At 40.0% G+C, this 12477-nt stretch overlaps 1 protein-coding gene and 1 pseudogene across 4 annotated transcripts in view; both read left to right on the top strand.

Moving 5' to 3' along the window:
* The window catches only part of GK5 (glycerol kinase 5), a 78330-nt gene that overhangs the window by 48920 nt on the left and 16933 nt on the right, over positions 1 to 12477 (top strand). For all 4 annotated transcript variants that reach the window (XM_043874379.1, XM_043874381.1, XM_043874382.1 and 1 more), the window contains one exon: positions 99 to 203. In XM_043874379.1, the coding sequence (XP_043730314.1) occupies positions 99 to 203 (105 nt within the window). The remainder of the gene's footprint in view (positions 1 to 98; positions 204 to 12477) is intronic.
* LOC122675506 lies at positions 3371 to 5308 on the top strand (annotated as a pseudogene).

The following is a 12477-nucleotide window of genomic DNA, read 5'->3' as shown; positions in this document are numbered from 1 at the left end:
GTGCTAGTTTTTGAGATAATCAGGTTGCTCCACTGCAGACACCTCTGTGATGAATTCACTCTTCATTATGTGACATATATTGTTTATTTGTTCTCAAGGCTTTTATCCATTAATTGGGTGGAAGATCGGACAAGAAGTGGTGTGCTTAGCTGAAGGCAACGCGGGGGACACAGGCACTGCCATAGCGTGGGCTCAGCAGTTAGGTAAGTTGTCTTCTAAATGGCTTTCATAGATAGGCCAGTCCTCACTCAAGACAACCGCATGATCTAATCAGCAGGGAATGAATGGATTGTTTGAATGAAACTCAAAATAAAATTACACATGCTAGAAGAAAATATGGGCCTCCCTGATGGCTCAAATGGTAAATGCAGGAGACCCGGGTTTGATCCCGGGGTTGGGAAGATCCCCTGGAGAAGGAAATGGCTACCCACTGTGATATTCTTGCCTGGAGAATTCCATGGATAGAGCCACTATTTTGTGATGCATTTGTTATCTGTCATCTTTGTTCTTCACCGTCTAGTTAGTCTGTGACTGTGTCTAATCAAAATTCTGAGTCTGCAAAGTTGGATTTCAGTGATCTCTAGAAACCTCCTCTCCCTTCTAGTTGTGACCTGTCCTGGCTTTCCCTGGAGAGCCCTCCTTTTATTCTCCTTCTATCCACTTAAAATATGCTCCTGTTTTTCCCTGGCTGCTCAGAAGTCTTTGATTTCTTAGTTTAGAATAGTTTAAGTTGCCTTTATAATATTCTCAGTGTTGTGAATAGTGTCATGACCTACTGTGGAGGAGCTATGCAGTGTCATGGATAAGAATATGGCCCTGGTTCCATCAGCCTCTTGTTTTTTTTTTTTCTTCTCCTGCCTCTTGTTTTTTTGTTTGTTTTAATTTTTACTTTATATTGGAGTATACAGGTGATTCAGTGGTAAAGAACCCCCCTGCCAATGCAGGAGATGTAGGTTCGATCCCTGGGTTGGAAAAATCCCCTGGAGAAGATTGAAATGGCAACCTATTCCAGTATTCTTACCTGGATAATTCCATGGACAGAGGAGCCTGGTGGGATTGAAGTATAGTTGATTTACATTGTTGTGCCAGTCTCTGGGCTAGCACAGCAAAGTGACTTCTTTTTACACATATGTACATTCTTTCTTTTAACATTCTTTTCCATTATGATTTATCTCAGGAGACTGGAGATAGTTCCCTGTGCTATACAGTAGGACTTTGTTGTTTATCCATTCTAAATGTCATAGTTTACATCTACCAACTCCAAATTCCCAGCCCTCTCTCTCTTTTCCCCTGCTCCCTCTTGGCAACCACAAGTCTGATCTTTATATCTGCACCACAATCTAAATTTAGAACTTCTTTGTTCTCCCTGAAAGAAACCCCCATACCCATTGGTGGTGATTCCCCATTTCACACCCTACCCCCCAGCCCTAAGCTACTGTTAATCTACTTTCTGTCTCAATAGATTTGTGTATTCTGGAAATTTCATATGGATGGAATCAAACAAAATGTGGTCTGTTATAACTGGCATCTTTTACTCACCCATATTTTAGCGTGTATCATTACTTCATTTCTTTTTATTGCTGATTAATTTTCCATTATATGCATGTGCCACAGTTTATCCACTCATCAGTTGATGGGCATCTGGGTTGTTTCTACTTTTTGGCTATTGTGAACCATGAACAGCCTGTATATTACATTTTATTATATTAAATTTTATAAAATTTTAAAAATTAGATTTTGAGAGGGTCTGGCTTTTTGTTGATTTGAACTAAGCTGATTTTGTTTAAAGACAAAAATAGTTCTGTTGGCAGAAAACAAACAATCTGGAGGAAAATACCAATCTCTGCTTCTTCCTTTCTTTCTTTCTCTTTCTCTATAAACCTGAACCTGTGTTACAAGCTTAAGATATTTGCTACGAAAAAACAAATGTTTACTTGAAAAGTTTTTATCACTTAAAATCTCTTCTTTAAATGTACTACTGTCAAATTTTAAGTGTTTTTAAGTCAACTCAGACTTATCAGAAATAGAAAATACGGGAAATTCTCTGGAGGTCCAGTAGGTAAGCCTCTGCACTTGCACTGCCAAGGGTGAGGGTTCAATTCTTGGTTAGAGAACTAAGATCCCACAAGCTGCACAGTGCGACCAAAAAAAACAAGCAAAAAATAAATAGAAAGTATAGGTTACATATCAATATTTTTTCTTTTTTAGTTGTTCCTTTTATTAATTTTGCTCCTTCCTAAAAGATGCAATGGAAAAGCAGAATAACTTCACATTCCTCATTTTAAAAAAATCATTCCCTAGTTTCTTATGACAGCATGTACACGTTGCCAGTGGAAATCATTTCTGCTGCTTTGCTGGCTTGAGGCTCAGTCACTGTGACTCTCAAATGATGAAGACTATTTTCTGGGAGATGGAGCAAAATGGCCCTGACCTAGAAAAGTGATGTGTTTCCAGTGGAGGCATAAGGAGCCCCCCAAAGGCCAGTCCCATCTCTGGCAGGAAACAAGAAACCTTTGGTCTGATAGAAGAGAGAGAGAATTCAGAGTTGAATTATTTACTTTAAAGGTTTTATCATTGACAGAGCTACTCAGTGGTATTTATTAAATTACTGGTATATACCTGTCTGAAATTCATGCAAAAAGTTGACCTTTATTTTAATGTATCTCTTTCTATTCTGAGAATTCACTGTAACATTAAAAAAAATAACTGAATTATGTTCAGGAGAAATGCAGTGTATCAGAGCCTAAATAACCTGGTCATTTCCTTGGAGATGTGTATTCTGAGCCTTTATGTCTCTGTGTGATGTTCTGGATTTGTTCCACTCTGAATGGTGTCTTCCTTCTATCCCTTTTCTGGGTTGAACACTCAGGCTTAGGTGTAAAAGCTCTTCTAAGCCAGTTCCATCTTCATTTTTTAGATTTATTTTCTTAATCTTTTTACACAGGCCAGTTCTCTCTCACTTTTCCCCCTTACTCCTTTTGTTCACTGCCCCATTTGAGTCTGTGGGATCATCTCTTTTTCCTTCTCCTCTGGTCCATCTCTGCTCCCCATCACTCTTTGTTCTATTTTGGTATATCAATCTTAGAAATATGTTTATGTCTTCCTGCTTTTATTCACTTAACAAGTAATTGAGTGCTAAGTACAAGCCCAGAACTCCATGCTAGGAGACACCTAGGAGTAAGACAGATACTTCTTGCCTTCATGAAGGTCATAGTCTAGGAAAGTCTAGGAAAGGTGTAGTCTAGGAAAGATGTATATTAAATGAATAATTTGGGGAAAAAACAACCAAAAAAATAGTGTTCAATACCAGGAAGGAGAAGTATACCTTCCGGGCGGGTGACATTCAGCCGGCCAGTCGGGGCGACGGGTTCTCCGTCCTAGGACCATGGCCCAGTTTGTCTGTAAACTCGTGGAGAAGGCCCCAGCGCTGGTCAACGCTGCTGTGACTTACTCGAAGCCTCGATTGGCCATGTTTTGGTACTAAGCCAAGGTTGAGCTGGTTCCTCCAACCCCTGCTGAGATCCCTACAGCAATTCAGAGCTTGAAAAAAATTATCAACAGTGCTAAAACCGGTAGCTTCAAACAGCCCACTGTTAAGGAAGCTCTAACTGAATGGTTTGGTGGCCACTGAGGTGTGGATGTGGTTTTATGTTGGCGAGATCATAGGCAAGCGTGGCATCATTGGCTATGATGTTTGAAGACCAATTTTTAACATGTGATTATATTTGCTTTATTATTCAAGTGTTCTTGGACCATGTGTGAGCAGACTGCTATTTGAATAAAATAAGACAATGTGTCAGAGAAAAAAAAAATACCAGGAAGGAGAAGTATAAATAGAATCAATGATCCTTTTCTAAACGGAGGGCTTTGCCTGGTATGGGGACTCAGAAGGCTTCTTTAAAGAAGTGATATTTCAGCTGAGCCCTGAAGGAGGAACAGGAGTGATTGGACAGATGAGGGAGGCAGCTGGTCAAGGAGCAGCCCAAGCAGAGAAGACCAGTGAAGAAGGCCCTGAGGAGAGAGGAGCATGGGCCATTTAAGGAACTGAAAGAATGCACTATTTCTTTTCTACAACTGAGACAGTTCCCATCTCTGTTGTCCTCCAGTGATGTGGGTCAGGAGACATCTTTTCCCTAGCAGTTTCATTTTTAATTGCTACATGTCACATCTGCATGCTCCAGGAAATCCCCATCAGACTCTGAGCATACATTGAAAGTTACCCAGGACTCTTGTTTACTAGAAATAAAGTAAAACTGATTTCTTCTCTCTGGGTATCTTCCCAAGAGAGATAATAGCCTCTCTCATTAGAGAAGATGAGATAAACATTCTGTCCTCTAGGAACTAATTAGGTGGTGGTGAATGGTTGTATGTTATTCCTAGTGACTAGTGTCTTTGTTCATGGTCTTGCATCCCTCTTGCTTCCTGCTGGGATGACAAACAGTAAGATAAATATGGTTGCAGCTGGAGTGGAGCCTGCCCAGCCATAAATGAAGCCTTGAGCTATCAAGGAGACTCGGCAGACAAAGGGCCCGTAGAGGACACCAACAGAATGTTACTGGTGAATATACTAGAGGCTGTTGAGGATGCTATAGATGTTCACCATGGATTGAGCCAGCCGAGTCAAGAGCAGATCCCCTCAGCTGTAGAGAAGCAAGAGCTGGGCCTGATCACCCTAGGAGAGCCTGACAGAGATGGACACCAGTACTTATTTGTCTGATTATATCTCCTCCAGGCTGAAGGGAGAGGTCTCACCTTTCTCATAGTTTGAGAAACCCCAGAGCCAAGGGTGTTCATTCCCTTACCTTTCACTGCCTGCTAGCCCCAATAAGCCTGACCTGAAAGAGAGCACAAAATATTCGAGGATACACAGCCCCTTGAAGGAGGGTGACCAAGTTCAATAAACTACAACAAACTAAATGTGAGATACATATTGATAGAGGAAAGATCAGGGAAAAAAATATGTGACCAACAATAGTCTCTTTTCTGGAGTATGAAAATGGAATTATGGAAATAGAATTAGGAAAATGTAAAAATTGAAGAGAGAATTGAAAATAAACTTTCCTGAGCTGAAAAAAGACCTAAGTTTTCAGAGTGAAATGGCTTTACCAAGTTTAAAAGGGTACAAACTAAGACAGTCATAGGTAGATGAATTGTCTGAATCTCAAGAATAAAGAAAAGAGTCAAGATAGAATAGTTTGTTTATAAAGAGGAGAGAATCAGATCAGCATGTAAGTTAGTTGTAAAGTTTGGAAAGTGGAACTACATCTACACGTTACAGAGAAAAAAATAGTTAGCCAGTTTTCCAGGGTCTGACTAAGACATTCAGATTAAGTACAGAAGGCACATGTCTTGGCCTTGTAGTAGTTCTGTCTGAAGAAATTACTCAAAAGAACTAGAGCAGAAAATCTCAAAATGGAGAAAGCAAAGGATGCAAATAAAGTGATTCCAAATAAAAATATATTTTTTCCTGGTAGCAGGCCAGACTTCTCTTTGTTCTATTTTATTTGAGCTGCTCTTATACCAAACTGACTTAAGTTTTCTTACTGTAATGTAAACACATTGTTTGCATACATTAAGAACATTAAGAACATTTGGATATCCTTTTAGGAGACTGAATTGATCTTAATACCAAGAGCCTGTAATTAAGCTAGGCTTTAAGATTTCATGTGTGTTCATGCTTGGTCTACAAAAGAAAGTAGTATTTTTGTTGGATGCTTCAAAATGGTATTCTTTTTTTCTTCCTTCCCATGTGAAGAGCTGACTCATTTGAAAAGACCCTGTTGCTGGGAAAGATTGAGGGCAGGAGGAGAAGGGGACGACAGAGGATGAGATGGTTGGATGGCATCACTGACTCGATGGACATGGGTTTGGGTGAACTCTGGGAGTTGGTGATGGACAGGGAGGCCTGGCATGCTGCGGTTCATGGGGTCACAGAGCCGGACACGACTGAGCGACTGAACTGAACTGAACTGATGAATGCTTTTAATTCTGTGATGTGTCATTTGTGGGGCAAATTGTTGATCAAGTATAGACAACACAGTGTACATGTTTTCTGTTTTTCGTTCTTCTTCCTGTTTCATTTATATTTTTGTTTCAAGTCTGTGTAAATCCCTTTTCTCTCTCACACACACACAGACACACAACAACCACCACCACCAAACCTCTTCTCAGTGCCATACTTGGAAAAGCAAGAGTGGAACATTGCAGCTTGTTAAGTAATACAGTTAGAATACAGTTAGAATACAGTATTATGTGATACAGTTAGAATAGTAAAATGAACAGTAAAAACAGTATTTAAATGGTACTTAGCCACTTGGAAATTTGAAAATATCTTTTCTAAGGTAGCATAGGGCCAAGGAAAGCATTGGAAAAACAATTTAATAGTAGAAACTAAAGAAAATGACTGTAATTCTATAAAAAAGAAAATTAAAAATGATACTTGGAGGAAAATGATGAGTGCTTATTAAGAAGCAAATAAAGAGAAGCATTTTAAATTTCTAAGCCAAAAATGACAAAGCTATGCAAATCATGAAATTGAGAGAGAATAATAAAAAGTAAATTGGTAAACTGATCTCTTTTATTTTATTTTTTCTTTTAAACATCTCTAAGCTAGACCATTCAGGTATGACCTAAATCAAATCCCTTATGACTATACAGTGGAAGTGAGAAATAGATTTACAAGACTAGATCTGATAGACAGAGAGCCTGATGAACTATGGACGGAGGTTCGTGACACTGTACAGGAGACAGGGATCAAGACCATCCCCATGGAAAAGAAATGCAAAAAAGCAAAATGGTTGTCTGAGGGGGCCTTACAAATAGCTGTGAAAGAAGAGAAGCGAAAAGCAAAGGAGAAAAGGAAAGATATTCCCATTTGAATGCAGAGTCCCAAAGAATAGCCAGGAGAGATAAGAAAGCCTTCCTCAGTGATCAATGCAAAGAAATAGAGGAAAACAACAGAATGGGAAAGACTAGAGATCTCTTCAAGAAAATTAGAGATACCAAGGGAATATTTCATGCAAAAATGGGCTCAGTAAAGGACAGAAATGGTATGGACCTAACAGAAGCAGAAGATATTAAGAAGAGGTGGCAAGAATACACAGAAGAACTGTACAAAAAAGATCTTCATGACCCAGATAATCACAGTGGTGTGATCACTCACCTAGAGCCAGACATCCTGGAATGTGAAGTCAAGTGGGCCTTAGAAAGCATCGCTACGAACAAAGCTAGTGGATGTGATGGAATTCCAGTTGAGCTATTTCAAATCTTGAAAGATGATGCTGTGAAAGTGCTGCACTCAGTATGCCAGCAAATTTGGAAAACTCAGCAGTGGCCACAGGACTGGAAAAGGTCAGTTTTCATTCCAATTCCAAAGAAAGGCAATCCCAAAGAATGCTCAAACTACTGCACAATTGCACTCATCTCACACGCTAGTAAAGTAATGCTCAAAATTCTCCAAGCCAGGTTTCAGCAATATGTGAACCGAGAACTTCCAGATGTTCAAGCTGGTTTTAGGAAAGGCCGAGGAACCAGAGATTAAATTGCCAATATCCGCTGGATCATAGAAAAAGCAAGAGAGTTCCAGAAAAACATCTATTTCTGCTTTATTGACTATGCCAAAGCCTTTGACTATGTGGATCACAATAAACTGAGGAAAATTCTGAAAGAGATGGGAATACCAGACCACCTGACCTGCCTCTTGAGAAACCTGTATGCAGGTCAGGAAGCAACAAGTAGAACTGGACATGGAACAACAGACTGATTGCAAATAGGAAAAGGAGTCCGTCAAGGCTGTATATTGTCACCATGCTTGTTTAACTTATATGCAGAGTACATCATGAGAAATGCTGGGCTGGAGGAAGCACAAGCAGGAATCAAAATTGCCGGGAGAAATATCAATAACCTCAGATATGCAGATGACACCACCCTTATGGCAGAAAGTGAAGAGGAACTAAAAAGCCTCTTGATGAAAGTGAAAGAGGAGAGGGAAAAAGTTGGCTTAAAGCTTAACATTCGGAAAACTAAGATCATGGCATCTGGTCCCATCACCTCATGGGAAATAGATGGGGAGACAATGGAAACAGTGTCAGACTTTATTTTTTTGGGCTCCAAAATCACTGTAGATGGTGATTGCAGCCATGAAATTAAAAGACGCTTACTCCTTGGAAGGAAAGTTATGACCAACCTAGATAGCATATTAAAAAGCAGAGACATTACTTTGCCAACAAAGGTCCGTCTAGTCAAGGCTGTGGTTTTTCCAGTGGTCATGTGTGGATGTGAGAGTTGGACTGTGAAGAAAGCTGAGTGCCAAAAAATTGATGCTTTTAAACTGTGGTGTCGGAGAAGACTCTTGAGAGCCCCTTGGACTGCAAGGAAATCCAACCAGTCCATCCTAAAGGAGATAAGTCCCGGGTGTTCATTGGAAGGACTGATGCTGAAGCTGAAACTCCAGTACTTTGGCCACCTCATGCGAAGAGTTGACTCATTGGAAAAGTCCCTGCTGCTGGGAGGGTTTGGGGGCAGGAGGAGAAGGGGATGACAGAAGATGAGATGACTGGATGGCATCACCGACTCGATGGGCATGAGTTTGCATAAACTCCGGGAGTTGGTGATGGACAGGGAGTCCTATCCTGGCGTGCTGCAATTCATGGGATCGCAAAGAGTCAGACACGACTAAGCGACTGAACTGAACTGAACTGAAGTTACCCAGGGTATAAATATGTATATGGAGAGACAGGAAAGGAAGAGACAATGAGAACTGTTTCAACTTTTTGTTTTGAAATAATTTCAAAATTGTAAAAATAGTGCAAAAATTCTTATATACCCTTTATCCCAGATTTGCCATGTTTCAACATCTTGCCGTGACTACTCTATCTGTCTGTTATCCCCCCGTTCATCTTTCCATCCAGTATGCTCTTGCTGTTGTTTAGTTGCTCAGTCATGTCTGAGTCTTTGTGACTCCATGGACTGTAGTCCGCCATGCTCCTTTGTCCTTGAAATTCTCCAGGCAAGAATAATGGAGTGGGTTTCCATTTCCTTCTCCAGGGGCTTTTCTGACCCAGGGATCAAATCATCATACCCAGTATTGGCAGGCGCATTTTTTACCACTGAGCCACCAGCGAAACCCCCAATATGCCATAAAATAGATAAATATCTATATAATTTTCTCAGCTCTTTGGTAATAGATTGCATGTATCTTACTCCTTTTCCTGTAGTGTTTCACTGTGTTATTTCCTAAGAACAAGAATATCCTCTTACTAATATTCTCCTCTTCCTAATATTCTTAGGAATATCATCTTCCTAAGAACAAGAATCCCTCAAGTGAGATTATTAAGTTCAGAAAATTTAACATTGGGTCCAGTACTTTCATCAGATTTACAGTCTACATTCCAACTTTGTCATATGTCCCAATCCTGTCGTTCATGGCAATTTTTTTCCACTACAGAATCCAGTCCAGCATTGCTTATGCATGTGTGTGTGTTAGTCACTCAGTTGTGTCTGATTCTTTGTGACTCCATGGACTGTAGCCCTCCAGGCTCCTTTGTCTATGAGATTTTCCAGGCAAGAATAGTGGAATGGGTAGCCATTCCATTCCCCAGGGGCTCTTCCTGACCCAGGGATCGAACATGCATCTCCTGCACTGCAGGCAGATTCTTTAGTGTCTGAGCCACCAGGGAAGCCCATGATTGCTTATAAGTTCCTATAATCTAGAATAGTTTCCTCAGCTTTGCTTTGTTTTTCATGCCACTGATATTTTTGATGAATGTCAGTTATTTTCTAGAATGTCTCTCAGTTTGGGTTTTTCATGTGTCTACGACCCCATGGACTGTAGCCCGCCAGGCTTGTTTGTCCATGGGGACTCTCCAGGTAAGAATACTGGAGTGGGTTGCCATGCCTTCCTCCAGGGGATCTTCCTGACCCCGTCTCCTGAAACCCATGTCTCTTATGTCTCCTGCATTGGCTGGCAGATTCTTTACCCCTAATGCCACCTGGAAAGCCCTTTCATGTCTAGATCTAGGTAATGTATTTGGGTTGAAATGATAAATAAGTGATAATGTGTCTTTCTCAGAATACATACCTGGAGATGCAGAATGTTCCTTATTCCTGTTTTGGTTCTGTTAATTTTGTTCACATGCATAAGATATTTTCTGATTTCTCTGTTGTATAATTACTATTTTTTTGTCATAAGTAATATGTTGGTAGATAATTTGCAATTAGGTGATATCCCTTTTTTCACCAAACTTCCCCCACCCCCTAAATTCAGGTTTCATTGATATTTCATACCTGAATCAGTCTTTACTGGGATGGCTCAAAAAATGGTATTTTCTGGTTCCATTTTTCCATTCTGTTTATTAGTTAACATTCTGTTGTTATATTAGGAAGAGCCCTCCATTTCCTCTGTTATTGTTGATATAAACTAATGGTTTCTTATTTTATTCAGCAGGTTATAAGTTCTGGTTCTTACTTTTGTGTTTTAATTCTCAATAGTCCCAGATTTGGTCGGTGAAAATCTCCTTAGACTGGCTTCCATGTCTTAGAAATGTCTATCTGTATTCTTTTTTTTAGCATTTGCTTAATTTCTGGCACAACATGATAAATTCATCTTGTGTTTTCGTACCTGCCATTAAGTTTTCCAGTGAACCCTGCCTCCTTTTAGGGGGAAATGGTATTTAAAACCAATGACTGCCCTGCGCTGGATGCCGAAGCCTTGGGAGCGGACAGGGCCACCTTCTCGAGAAGGGCCATCCCGAAGGGCCGAGGAGCCTGGGTCCAGAGGGGACAAGGAGCCTGGATTGCCCCCACCCCGCTGAGGGAGTTCCCTTGGCCCCCCACCCCCCGGGGCTTATGTATATAGATTATAAATATATAAGGGGGAAAGGGGTGGGTGGGGAAGGGTTGTGGGGCTGGTGCCTCGCTTCCCCTCCTCTCCCCTCCCCTCGTCCCCTATCCCTGGGGCCGTTTGTTAAAAAATAATAATAAAAGGATTAAAAAAAATCCAAAATGAAAAAAAAAAAAAATAAAAAAATAAAACCAATGACTGAGGGAATTCTCTAGTGGTCCGGTGGTTAGGACACACTTTTACTGGGAGGACCTGGGTTCAATCCATGGTTGGGAAACTAAGATCCCACATGCCATGGGGTGCAGCCCCCCAAAATAAATAAATAAAGTATACAATTTCATAAATTAAAAAAAATTTTAAATATATAAGAACAATGACTAGAGCTAGAAATGTAGAAATGTGTGTGTGTGTACGAGAGAAGGGTCCCTGTTTTATATTTTTATCTCCCTCTTTCCACACTGAGAACCCTAGCTCCCAACACAATATTATATACTCATTTGCTCAATCTTTAAATATACACCAAAGAATTTGAATTACTAGACCTATACCACTGCAACAAACAGCATTAAAGATTGTTTGCAGAGTTTTTTCTTTTTTCTTTATAGTAAGCGTATATGGTCAAACCATGCTATTCAAATTTACTTAGATTAATTCTTTTTCTTCTCCCTTCACTGAGTTTATTAATTTGAAAAGAGTTGGGTTTATTTGTTTTTGTTATCATTCATTTTTAGTTTTCCCTGCTGCATCCTTTTTGAGCACCTTTTTTTTAGTGTGGAATTTTAATATGATTTCTAAGTAAAATTCGTAAAAGGAACAGTTGACTCCCTCTCCTATCCCTTCATCCTGTCTTCCTTCCCCTTGTAGAGAGTCACTTCATTGGTTTTTGGTTTATCTCTCCTCTTTGTTTTTGCAAAAACATGAAAATACAATGTTTTTTCTCTCTTATTCAGGTAGAATGAAAAATCATTCAAAAATCAAGAACAAGGGGATTATTTCCCCACTCTCTGTTCTGTAGGAGACCCTGACTCCTCCTTCTCCTCAAATCAGAAAGAAAGGGCTTCCTCAGAAGCTCTTCATGATTACTCCCAGTGTGCAGACCCCAGTTTCAGGTTTCACACTGTCCCTGGTTCTAGGACAGGAGATATCAGAGAAAATAAAGAAGAGGAAATTCACTGCCGGTTCGGTGGTAGTCACAGTTCCCTGGCTGGACTGCCTGCTTATTCTTTTGTGTCCTTAGATAGCTCTGCTGTAATCCATCCAGGATTCCATCCAGGCTTCTTAGCTGCATTCAGTGGGAGAGACTGAGTGAAGTCTGTTTACTCCTAAAGACTTGCTGTCAAGAAGCTCATATGAGAACAGTTTAAGTAGAAGATTATTTAGAGAAATTCCTCAAGCAAGAACAGAATAACCAGTAAAGAATGTGAACAAACTAGATTTCTTCCCCCCTGTTTCCTTGTCTGTTACCAAAATCTTTCCTCAAACCTGCCATTTAGTATAGTTTCCACATCTTGATTTTAAAAGTTAGACATTTGGACATGATTTCTTAAATATATAGATTTTAAGAGCAGTATTTTCTTCTTAATATGTTAGTTTTTGAAGTGTTATCTGGACATTTTGAACAAATGAATGTAACTTAT

This window comes from Cervus elaphus, chromosome 19 (genome assembly GCF_910594005.1).
Source record: "Cervus elaphus chromosome 19, mCerEla1.1, whole genome shotgun sequence".
Lineage (NCBI taxonomy): Eukaryota > Metazoa > Chordata > Mammalia > Artiodactyla > Cervidae > Cervus > Cervus elaphus.
The sequence above is the reverse complement of the archived record's forward strand: the minus strand, read 5'-3'. Positions and strand labels throughout refer to the sequence as shown.